At 36.9% G+C, this 13,339-nt stretch overlaps 1 protein-coding gene across 1 annotated transcript in view; it reads right to left on the bottom strand.

Annotated features, from left to right (window-relative positions):
* Positions 1 to 8,598: 8,598 nt before the first annotated feature.
* Positions 8,599 to 13,339, bottom strand: part of LOC113776827 (probable methyltransferase PMT18) — a 13,682-nt gene continuing 8,941 nt past the window's right edge. The window contains exons 2-5 of the mRNA XM_027321884.1: positions 12,740 to 13,037; positions 10,854 to 11,243; positions 9,842 to 9,919; positions 8,599 to 8,886 (exon numbers count right to left, since the gene is read on the bottom strand). Of these exons, the coding sequence (XP_027177685.1) occupies positions 8,685 to 8,886; positions 9,842 to 9,919; positions 10,854 to 11,243; positions 12,740 to 13,037 (968 nt within the window). The 3' untranslated portion in view covers positions 8,599 to 8,684. The remainder of the gene's footprint in view (positions 8,887 to 9,841; positions 9,920 to 10,853; positions 11,244 to 12,739; positions 13,038 to 13,339) is intronic.

The following is a 13,339-nucleotide window of genomic DNA, read 5'->3' as shown; positions in this document are numbered from 1 at the left end:
GTGCCTCTAACCTTGGGAAATCTGAAGGAGAGTCTGCACTAAAAACTGGAGACAGAGAGGACTACTCGTGGCAAGGGCCTCAGTTACAAGCCTTCAAATCTTTTGCACAATTTTAAATCTTTTGTGTTGTCATTCATGACTGTACTCTTTTTTTTTTTTTTTCAAATCAGTGTTTCATCTCTCCCTGATATTTACAATTATAAACTTGACAATGCTACTTGAAGAAGCGCTGAGCTTCCCCTGACCGAGCTGACCTAATGAGTTCGGGGTGCTGATGAGAAGAGCGTGTCCCAAACCTGCAAGGTGAACAGGGGAGTGATCTAACAGGGGAGCCCCGAGGTCGTCCCCGAAGGCACTCCGACGATCAAATTAGTTTTCCGGTGTGTGAGATTCACGGGAAGTAAAACAGTCGGGAGTAATTGGCGAGTAGCGAGCGTACCTTGTGCAGTTGGTGTGTGTTACCATTTACACATGCTTGGGAGTCCGACCTCCGTACGTTTCGGGACCTGCCCAGAATGGTCACGATCCCACACTGAGGGGGATTCTCCCCGCCCGCTACGGGATCGTTCCCTGGAGCTCCTCGGAGCCCTAGCAGCGAGGACCGCGGGACGGTTCCCATGGGCCCGGGGTCTCAGCCCAACTCAGGCCTCCCTGGGCTGCCACGTGTATAGGCCCAGGACGGGGCCTCTGCACTACTTTTTCCCATTGATGAACACATGTTGTCCCAAAAACACTTTGGGAATGCCATGTATCTGTTAGGTCACCCCCTAATATAGATTAGAGTGAGTGTAGATGGTGACAATAAACAAAAATAATAATAATAATAAAAGCCACGTATCTGTGAGCTGACCTAGTTGGATACGAATTCAGGCCAACGGTTAAAAAATAAAAGAAATTTGACATCCAAAGCTAACATCCGAAACTCCAATTGGGTACTTCAAGTAAAAAGGGCTTATAGCATATGAATTACAAGCTAACAAAATAAGTTTATTCTTCTAGGCTTTCAGGAGCGATAAACAAAGAGAATAAATTTTGCTTCAAAAAAATATTTTTAAACTAAATTAAAGATTCATGGAACACATTTACATCCTTTGATCTATTGAATGAAAATGACTTGTTTCACCAAGTAATCAAGTCAATCATGAACTTATTCATTAAACTTGCAACTCTTGCTCGCTCGAGCTTCTCTAGATTAGAGAATTAATTTATAAACAATATAAGGTATTTGAGGTTGGCTCAATAGAAAGTAGTTTAATTTTGACTCCATAGATAAATAAGTGAAGTTTGATTGCAATTTCAATCTCGATAAAATAAACAAACAAGTTTGAGTACTAAGTACTCATTTGATTAGATTCATTTAATCCTCTAATTTTATGTTGCAAATTTTCTTTACAGGATGGCTAGACTTGTGATAGAATTCTCTAGCAAACCAATTTCCACTAAGCATGGGAAACTTATTAAACTATCTCTCACTAACCATTGAAAATTAAGCCTGAATGTAGTGAAAGGACGTTCAGGTACTTATGAAGTATGGTTGAAGAACCAAAAGACAGATCCATTGGTATTGTTCTCGTTAAGTAGGAAAACTATGTACCAATTCCAAAGGACAAATTCTTGTCTAAATTAGAAGGGGAAAAAACAAAAAATAAAAAGCATACACTTGAGAATACCTAACAAACATGTTGTGTTTTCCCATTTTTACATCAAATTAAACCAACAATAAGCAACAAGATCCATAAAAGTGATGTTGGCCATGCATAGTTGGGTAGTCCACCTCCCACGTAAAGGACATGAGCAAGATGACCTGTAGAGATGGCATATAAGGTGCGAGTTTCTTACTGACTCCTCAATGGTTGGAGATATCTTGCATTCTTCTTCAATCTCCTCCACTGCAGAAGAAATGAAGATCCTTAAAGCTGAGGCCTTTGAACCTTGAAAGCAAAAGACCTGATATCGAATTTAAGGACGTACTACTAAAGGATTCATTCGCATGTACCATCACAAGGAAGTAAGCCAATAATCAACGACATGGTGGTGTGATACGAGGATGAGGCAGCATTGATAATCAATCGACTCACGAGCATCACCGGAACGGGGCTCTCCAATCCGATACCAGGACGAGATAATTTCGAGATAATAGATCGCCAAAAACTCGGCCGAATTACCAAGAACTCGGCCGAGACAGATAGACTCGACCGAGTAGCCCTGAGCCAAGAACTCGGCTGAATCACCGAGAACTCGGTCGAGAAGGATAGAAATGGTTGAGTAGCCCCGAGTCATTCCGAGTCAACTCGAATTTTTATTATTTTTGCTAATTTTTTAGTATTTTTGTTTGTCATATTTTTTTTATATTATTCACAATTTTTAAAATATTAAATGCTTCAAATTTTGCAGTCTTACCGAGACCGTGACCGATATACCCAAACCGATGTGGAACGTCCGGGCCGCAAACGCGACTTTGAACCATGACGAGAGGATCTCGCCAAGTGCAAATTATTTCCATTGTGGGCATGTCAGTACTTGGTAAGACAACTTTTGCTAACAAAGTTTACTATGATTCTGAAGTGATGTCCCATTTTCATGTGTGTGGTGCTCTGTATCTCAATTTCATCACAAGAAAAATTTGCTGCCTGAAATTTTGAGTTGTATTATTTCCAACCTTCTTAACAAAGTTTCTGAGATGACTGAAGAAGATCTGGCTCAAGAAGTCAAAAGAGGTTTGCTTAGGAACAGATATCTCATTGTTTTGGACGATATATGGGATATTGAAGCATGGAAATGGAATGGATAGGAAGAAGCCTTATTCCCCAATGATGGAATTGGAAGTAGAGTTATCATTACAAGTCGACTTTGTTATGTTGCTCTGCAAGATAAACTTGACAAATAGTCTCACTCTCTTTGCCAACTTACCCATGATGAGAGCTGGGATTTTTTGAAAGAAAAGTTATTTCCTGGAAAAGAGTCGCCTTTAAGATTATGTAAACTTTGGAAGCAAATTGTGGTGTCAAAGACTACCTCTACCAATTGTCATTCTTGCTGGGATACTAGCAAATATGGATCAACTTGACTGGAAAAAAGTTGTGGAAAGTATAAGTTCAAACATTCTTTCTAAGTACAGAACAATGCGCTGCAACATTAGTGTTGAGCTACAAAACTTTACCAGAAAATCTCAAGGCATGCTTTCTACACCATTGTGAGGTTGATTTGGATATGAATCGCTGAAGGATTAGTCCAGAAAACTCAGTTCAGGAGCACAGAAGATGTGGCAAATGATTACATGATGGGTTCCAATGGCAGAAGCTTAGTCATGGTTTCAAAACAAAGATCCATTGGTGGGATCAAAACTTATCGTATTCATAACTAGTTATATGAATTTTGTGTGACAAAAGCCAAAGAAGAAAGCTTTTTGCAGCCCATATGCGAGTATGATCAACAGTATACACTAAATGTGCTACACTACTTACGCCGCTTGTGCATCAATGTTAAGCGAAAGCACTTTCTCAAGTCAAAGCTATTTTCTCCCATCATACATTGTCTATTGTTCTTCACTCAAGATGAAGAGTAGTCCAGGGTTTCCTATGATCTTTCTTTCATTTTTCGCATCTTCAAGCTGGTTAGAGTGTTAGATTTGAGCCAAACAAGTCTGCGTCATGATTTTCCCAGAGAAATCAAAATGCTTGTTCACTTGAGGTACTTGGCAGTTCTAGTTCGAATACAAATCATCCCATCATCAATAGCCAATCTCTCAAATTTAGAAACTTTATCATGGAAACATTCGATCCAATAGTTTTACTTCCAGATACTATATGGAATCTGAAGAAACTAAAGCATTTACAAATACAGGACAAGTATTTTTTGGTCTTGACAAATCCGCAAAATTGTACGAGTTGGATACCTTCTCCAATATAGTCCTCCGTTCTTGGGAAAACATGGACAAGATATTCAACAAGTTTCCAAATATCTGCCAGCTGAAATGCAAGCTTTGAGAACAAGACCCTGGAACTCGACTAAGTCTACTAGAATCACTCCATTTGAATTTCAGATCGTACAATAATGTGCAATATCAGATTGAGTTCCATTTTTGTACTATTATTAAAAAGTTGACATTGTCTTTGCTTCTGTACTAGTGCTGGTTTTGTTGCATCAGCTCAGCATCAATAATATTTTGTTCATGGTTTCTTGATTATTACTCTTTTTCCTGTCACAGAATGTTGTAGTGGGATCATTTTCACATGTTTGTAACCTTGGGAATTAATGCACTGATGGTCGAATTTAACTGCAACAATTAACCATCTCTAGAAGAAGACACGAGAGCTTGTGTAATTTCATGTGCAATATAGGTCAACAATTTTTTAGAACTTTTCATTAAACATCTGGTCCTAGAGCTTTGCCATCCAGTAACTAAGAATAAAATATTTGTAATGTGTCGAACTACCATCAAGGTTAGGGTCTCTGTCCGTTACCAGAAAATTCATTAGTCATCATTAGCTTCATCTGGTTCTGTATAGCACACATCTGTGTTCTATTCTTCACTCTTGTTTTAAAGAGTTCAGATCTGTCCTTTCTTTTCTGTTAATTTTGAACCCATGGTAGAAACGAAATCCGTCATTACGTCTGATGTGGCTCCTGTGATGTCTAAGATCACGTACCACAAACTCAATAATTCTAACTATCTTGGTTGGAGTAAAACGGTTCGTCTTTATCTACGAAGTATTGATAAAGATAATCATCTGAGTGATGATCCTTCAAAAGATGGTTCAAGACAGACATGGTTAAAAAAAGATGCTAGATTGTTCCTGCAAATACGAAATTATATTGACAGTGAGGTAATTGGCTTAATTAATCACTGTGAATTTGTTAAGGAGTTAATGGAGTATTTAGAATTTTTGTATCCTGGTAAAGGGAATATTTCTCGCATATATGAGGTGTATCAACCCTTTTATCATGCAGAAAAACAAAATAAATCCATCATGACTTATTTTATAGATTTTAAGAAAACTTATGAGGAGCTTAATTTGTTATTATCGTTTAGTTTTGATGTGAAAGTTCAGCAAATTCAACAGGAATAGATGGCGATTATGAGTTTTTTGACTGATCTTTCACTTGAATTTGAAGCTGCTAAATCTCATATTCTTTCGAGTTCTGAGATCTCATCCTTACAAGATGTGTTTAGTAGGGTATTTCGCACAGAGAATTTCCAATCTGTTCAGTCCAGCAGTGCTCTTGTTAGTCAAACTAACAAATATGAATTTGAAAAACAACAACACAAAGGTAGTGGTAAAGGAATTGACACGCGAGGACAGAATGCAGAAGTGGTTGTGTGTCACTATTGTTATAAGCCAGGTCATATGAAGCGTGATTGCAAGAGATTGCAGTACAGGAACCAGAGAACTCAATCAGCACATATTGCTTCTACCAATGATGAGATTAACTATGAAAAGTCTGTTAGGATCTCTGCAGATGAATATGCTAAATTTTCTCAGTATCAAGAATCATTAAAGTCTTCACCTACTCCTGTAACTGCCATCGCTGAGTCAGGTAAACCAAACACATGCCTTGTGTCCTCGTTCTCCAAATGGGTAATTGATTCTGGTGCCACAGATCATATGACAGGTAATTCTAGTCTATTTTCTACCTTTCAGCCACACACATCTGTATCTACAGTTACCCTAGCTGATGGGTCAAAATCTCGTGTTCTTGGATCAGACTCAATTAACCTCACTCCATTAATCTCATTGTCCTCTGTCTTAAGTTTGCCTGAGTTGTCTTTTAATCTAATTTCTGTGAGTAAACTTACTTGTGCCCTTAATTGTTCTGCCCAATTCTTTCCTGACTATTGCTTGTTTCAGGATCTTACGACGAAACAAATTATTGGTAAATGGCATGAATCTGGAGGTCTTTACATCCTTGACACATAGATGCATGCCCTGAACAGGAAATGATTATAAAATACACACGAAAACACAGGATAAGCGTATTGACGCTTACCTTTGCGAAGAGCAATAGGACGATCATCACTTGAGACCGGATTTGATGACGAAGGAATTGGTTCAGGGCATGCATTTGTGTGTCAAAGATGTAAAGACCTCCAGATTCATGCCCTTTACCAATAATCTGCTTCGTCGTAAGATCCTGAAACAAGCAATAGTCAGGAAAGAATTGGGCAGAACAATTAAGGGCACGAGTAAGTTTACTCACAGAAATTAGATTAAAAGACGACTCAAGGAAACTTAAGACATATGACAATGAGATTAATGGAGTGGGGTTAACTGTGTCTGATCCAAGAACACGAGATTTTGACCCATCGGTTAAGGTAACTGTAGATGCAGATGTGTGTGGCTGAAAGGCAGAAAATAAATTAGAATTACCTGTCATATGATCCGTGGCTAGGGGTGCGTTAGAATCGAGTCAAGCTCGAGTAGTAAGTAAAATAACTAAGCTTGAGATCGAGCTCGAGTTCGTCGAGCTTTTATAATTCAAACTCGAGCTCGAACTCGACGTCGATTTATGTTACTCGAGGTCGAGTTTAATTAAATCTAATCAATTCATATCAAGCTCAATCGAGTCTAGTCGAGCTCACGTAATAAAAATTAATAGTTTACGTATAATTTTAAATAAAGGATATTATTAACATTTCACAATAATAAAAATTAAAATGTATATTAGAAAAAAACTCGATTATGCTCGTCGAACTTTCGAGTGTAAAATATTAAAGTTCGAACTCGACTCACTGCTTCTATCAAGCAGGTCGAGCTCGAGTCGAGCTGCTGACCGACTAGCTTGCGAGCTCGAGTCAAGCTATTCGATCCAACATCAGCCCTATCTATGGCACCAGAATCAATTACCCATTTGGAGAACGAGGACACAAGGCATGTGTTTGGTTTACCTGACTCAACGATGGCAGTTACAGGAGTAGATGAAGACTTTAATTATTCTTAGTACTGAGAAAATTTAGCATATTCATCTGCAGAGATCGTAACAGACATTTCATGGTTAATCGCATCAATGGTAGAAGCAATATGCGTGGATTGAGTTCTCTGGTTCCTGTACTGCAATCTCTTGCAATCACGCTTCATATAACCTAGCTTATGATAATAGTGACACACAATCACTTCTGCATTCTGTCCCTACGTGTCAATTCCTTTACCATCACCTTTGTATTGTTGTTTTCCAAATTCATATTTGTTAGTTTGGCTAACAAGAGCACTGCTGGACTGAACAGATTGGGAATTCTCTGTGCGAAATACCCCACTAAACACATCTTGCAAGAATGAGATCTCAGAACTCGAAAGAATCTGAGATTTAGCAGCTTCAAATTCAGGTGAAAGACCAGCCAAAAAACTCATAATCGCCATCTATTCCCATTAAATTTGCTGAACTTTCACATCAAAACTAAACGATAATAACAAATTAAGCTCCTCATAAGTTTTCTTAAAATCTATAAAATAAGTCATGATGGACTTATCTTGTTTTCTGCACGATAAAAGGGTTGACACAACTCATATATGCGAGAAATATTCCCTTTACCAGAATACAAAAATTCTAAATACTCCATTAACTCCTTAACAAATTCACAGTGATTAATTAAGCCAATTACCTCACTGTCAATAGAATTCCGTATTTGCAGGAACAATCTAGCATCTTCCCTTAACCATGTCTGTCTTGAACCATCTTTTGAAGGATCATCAGTCAGATGATTATCTTTATCAATACTTCGCAGATAAAGACGAACCATTTTACTCCAATCAAGGTAGTTAGAATTATTGAGTTTGTGGTCCGTGATCTTAGACGTCACAGGAACCATATCAGAGTTAACGACGGATTTTGTTTCTGCCATGGGTTCAAAATTAACAGAAAAGAAAGGACAGATCTGAACTCTTTAAAACAAGATTGAAGAATAGAACACAGATGTGTGCTATACAGAACCAGATGAAGCGAATGATGACTAATGAATTTTCTGGCAACGGACAGAGACCCTAACCTTGATGGTAATTTTGGATGGAATATCTTTCACATTTTTATTGAGAGAAAATGTTACATATATATACACGAACTAACACCTCTATGTTAGGAAAGTTAACTGACAATCAGCTAGAGTCCTATAATTAAGCTATCCCTATAATCAAGCTGTTCATAATAAATTCCTATATTAATTCTGTAACATGTCGAATAATAACATCCCAAACCAAGTTAGTCTCCTGATCATCTTCATTAGGAGATTTAGTAATAAAAACAGATCACTCTAAAATTGTAGAAGAACAATGAAATTTTGAAAATCTGATAACTTCCTTTTTTTAACTCTATATAAGCATTGGCCTAGCCTCAAGATTTAAACAACCTGAAGGATCTTTGGTTAGATCACACAAGAAAAGAAGACTTCTTTCGTTCAAAGCCCCTTCTTGTCAGGTATTGAAAAGGTTAGGATCGATAGAGGTAGAAAGTCCCAGGACTCATGTTTACAGCCATATGAATTCCTTTGAATTTAAAGCTCAAGCAGGCTCCAAGTCTCAGAACTTCATTGGCTTTCTAGCATGATTAGAAAGTGTTCTTAAGGACATTTTATGGACTAACAAACGGGCATTGCTCCAACCAGAAGGCTACAGAAGATAATGCTGTGATATTCTTCACTTCATCAAGATATTGCATGAATAATAAGACAGATAAGAAGTATAATTAGCAAGACATTATTGATGAGAGTTATCAATAAACAATATCTTCTCAGGATGGAAAGAGCTGATTTCATTGTGTGAAATCTTACTGTTCCATTTCATCCTATCCGTAACTTTTGTTATCTTCACAATGACGTCAACATGATCTCTTATAATAATGGCCCCTTCTGGCCGAAGAATCCTATACATCTCAAAAAGAATGTCAAGTATTTCACACCTGCACGTACGAAGATAAAGTTATAATCATTAAGTTTACAAATAATGTTTCTTTATTCAATTTGAATCTGTTTTTCTGTCTCCAAAATGCAGAGCATAATCCAGTCAACCACAGTAAATATGATCGCTTAATGCGAAAACTTGCCATTCTAAGAATGAGTGGAAAAAGTGCATCTGGTTCACAAATAAAGATGTACAAAAGCATGTAATCATTTGGTAATGTACATCATTCTGGACCTGCAGGAATTCTTCAATTTAACCATTCAGGAAGATGTAATGAAAGTAATTGACTCTGTTCTCTAGTTTCCAGTTGAATGGAGTTTGCTTTAAATGCTATTTAAAGATCTTATCAGACCATAAGGATAGGTTTAAGACTTTGAAAGCCTCTTTACAAGTTCTTGAATCATTAGAATAAACCTTGGAAACACTCAAGCACCATAAACACATCTGCATTGAGAACACATCCACTCAGATTCTTATGATGTTCAGTGTATTGCATTAGCAACTTATACTAGAAAGGAGGAACCCATAACCAAGTATTTGACAAGTTTACTGTAAACCCTTTTTCTAGTGAATGCCTTCTTAAAGCTGCATTTGTCAGATGTACTGTAGTATAAAAGTTCTTGACATACGTTGTTGATGTTTGTTTTCATTTCCTCCGTCCTAATGAAGAAACTTCGAAATCCTAGAAACTAATAAAGTACACAATCGATGAATTCTCAATCTTCGTAATGCATCCAACGATCTAATTTTTCCTATTTGGAACTGACCAAAAATGAATTCCTGTTTGAAATGAATAGCACAAGGCAACCTAAGGTTGACGCTAGCATGTTAATACTGAATTGCTAATGTATTAAGCTGATTTTTTACGGGCATTCATTCTTCAAATCACATTCAGCTCGAGAATTAGTCGTAGATATAACAGATAAATAGTAACAATATCAGTAGGAACTTACTTGTCCATATACATGCTAAACAAACCATCTGCATGTATTAGATCATAAGTTCTTGGATATGTGGAGAAGGGCTCACACCTGTTCACAAGAAATTGTAAGAATCCAGAAAACTTTTAAAGGTGAAGAAGGGAGATAAGTTTGTTATCTGCATTCTCTATCAGATCGCTTAGTAGTTATGACCAAAACACAAATAAATAAGTGGCATACAGTTGACAAACTTATCATCCTATGTTTATTATCTTCATTCTCTATCAGATCACTTAGTAGTTATGACCAAAAAGCAAGTAAATAACTTACATACAGATGACAAACTTATTACCCTATTCCGGAGGAAGGCACAGTCCATGATGCTTTGAATATTTGTACATGCAGTGCACAACAAAAAAAATGATTTACAGCTTATGGCTTCTCCTAAAAAGTTGAACTCGTGATATTTTTTGAAGCAAAGCAATGACTGGAAAAAGATACACACACAACCAGAGCTAACATAATCAGCAACTTTTTATTCTTCATTTTACTCTCTGCATTTTTTTCTCTGATCTTCTTTTTCTGCTTACCAGGAAGCAGAAGAAACAATTTTAATTTTATTCAATTACAGCTTGTAGAGAATGACATTCTATGAAAAGTCCAACAAATCAACTTCACTTGATCCATAATCTAGGCCTTTAGCAGCATAAGCCCATTATGCAACACTTGACAACTGTCAAATGTCAATGAACCATCATGACTATATGCAAATATCTGTAATTCAAACAGATATATCTCTATTCTATTTTGTTGCATGTTGCATGTGATTGCTAACAGAGAGAAAACTTAACCGTGCTAGCTTTTCAACAGTAAGAAAACCTCTACTCCTATGCACATTTTTTTAATGGCTGAAGGGTGAAGGCATCAGTATTCATAAAAGAGAAACCTAATACAGACAGGTAAGGAAAGGGAAATGAGAAGAACAACTAAACTTTTTACTGATATAAGGAATGAACAGGACATAGAAATCTTACTCCAGCCTTACCAGTTCATGTAGGTTCCAACTAAGCCACGTTCGTAGACAATACCAAGTGTGTTATTCTTTGCATGATAAGGAACCACATTCATGACCCAAACTGGATACTGTGAAAGAGCAGCTGCAAAACCTCCTAAGCCTGAGTTCATGTCCATGATATTCCTATATCTTCCACGATTCAGATATTTGAGAACACTCCCATAGTACGAAACCCTTCTTTTCCAGAGCTGATTATCCTCATCGAAGGTTTTTGTTGTAATCCCTTCAATTGTAGCACTTCTTATCCTTGGTGGAACAGTTTTTAACCTTTTAGGCCACTTCTCAAGGGACCCTCCAGATGTATGGCGTATATGTTCCACCTTTGGAAGAGGAGTAATGCACGCTTCCATCTTCATGTACCTAAAAATGATTGTGCAATAAATAAAATAGATCAATATAGTCAAGCAGCTATTTTCTAGAGAGATAGCTTACACAGTAATTGTTTATGGGACATCAATGTCCAGTGATAAGGAGAATAAACAAAAGCCTAGACGGCTAGTTCAACTTTTATTTCTTTAAACGCATCAGAAAAGGGAAACCTCTCCATTTTACTGTCTGCTGTTTCAAGCAATCGATTAACTTAAGTTCATGTGCCAAAACCTTCTCCTTCCAATATGAAAGAGAGTGATATATTAAGGATCTCTAATGGCAGCAATATATCTACAACAATATTCCTCCATCACTTGGAACACAACTCTAGGGAAATAATTATAAGGTGATAAAATCAGCCAAAGACAGGTAAATGAATATGATAGCATAACAGAAAAGCAGTGTGCCTTGGCATGTAAAAGTTTTCATGTAGATTAATAGTTTCTAAAGTCAAAACCTTTTTGTCTTAGAGGTGGGAAGGCGGTGAAGGAAAAGGAAAATGGTCGTCAAAGACAAAAAATTAGACCTTCGACTATATTGGACTTTTGAAGACAAATGCAAACAATATATACTGTTGCAAAATAAGCTTTCTTGCTGCACAGAGATGGTTTGCCACTATGATTTCAAAAAGATAGTTCATGTCACATCTAGGCCTGTCACCATTTCTAGTCACAAATGAAAATTTTGAACCAAATCTGTTTTCCAGCTGATAACTCCTATGGTACACTCGATCTTCTCACCCTTATATAACATACACAGATTTGTTTCAAAGATTTTGGAGCATTCTAGCCGTCTTAATTTCATCATAAAAATTTTTTCCACATTCTAAATGTAGAAAGCTCTATTGGTTGTTGACATGTAGTTATAGTGGAAATGAGCTCCAGGTTCCCCTGGATTCAGAAGAAAGATCCAGATTCAATCAGATTTTGGTGTACTAAACTACCTGAACAGATCCAGATTGATTATGAACAGTCATCTGCACACGCAAATTGGACCCAACCAAACAAATCCAGATTATCAACCATACAACTAAGCAGCATTAGAGTTACCTTAACAAAAAAAACACAACATAATAATAATGACAATCATTAAATTCACTCTCCCTTCCCTTACTCCGCCTGAAATCAAAATACTCTTAACAACAATTAATCAGATGAAAAAAGTACTGTCTTAGCCAGGAAGATGTTTGAAAAGAAAACTCAGAAAGAACCAACAACGATAAAGTAGCAGTGGAGGATCTGATCACCAAGAAATCTATGTTTGAATGAAATGTCTTAACATATTTATAGTCACATTGTGAATTAAACTCTAACCAATAATGCTAACTAAAAGGTAACTTCACAGAATTTGTCCCTAGTGCATCTTCTTTAAATGGCAGAACTCCAAATGGGACTATTGCCAGAGAATGCATTCGCCCACTACACAAACACCTGTGAGTTGTCATCATCATTTCATAGGCTAGATGAAATTTTGAATACCAAACTTACCAGCCATGATCAGGATAGTCATCAACACAGAACTTAGGTGCTTTCCAAGTCTTTAATTTTGAGGCACAGTGAAGGTGATTAGTAGGCTTTTGCCACACTGCTATTGGACCACTCTCTCGAATCTTTTTCCAGCACAACCTTCTGGCAAGATCTTCCAATTTTTTTTGCTCCATTTCAAGATCACTGGCCTTTCTTTCCCAACCCTTGTAGCTGATTTTCCAACCAATAGGTGGTCCAGACAACACCCAGTATCCACCAGGACGCAATAGTCGGTCAATTTCCATGAGATATAGCCCACCTGAGATTTTACAACAGAAAGTAAGAGAAATTCCTTTGTCATAACCTAGTCTTCAACCAAAACAAGAGAGATTTTCTTGTGGTCATAGTTATCAAGACCATCAGGGCAACATATTCATCAATAATGAAGATACTAGATTCAAGAATTGAATTATTAAGATATACTATTTAGTCGTCACCAATACATTTAAGAAAACATTCAAAGTCAAACAAGTACAAGTTAACTAAATAAAAGCACATTTTGCACTTCAGAAATTAGCTTTGGTTGAATGTTTATGAACCATTGCATAAAATTTAGAAATA

Source organism: Coffea eugenioides, chromosome 7 (genome assembly GCF_003713205.1).
Source record: "Coffea eugenioides isolate CCC68of chromosome 7, Ceug_1.0, whole genome shotgun sequence".
In the NCBI taxonomy this organism is placed as follows: Eukaryota; Viridiplantae; Streptophyta; class Magnoliopsida; order Gentianales; family Rubiaceae; genus Coffea; species Coffea eugenioides.
Note: the sequence above shows the minus strand (reverse complement) of the source record. Positions and strands in the feature narration are given on the sequence as shown.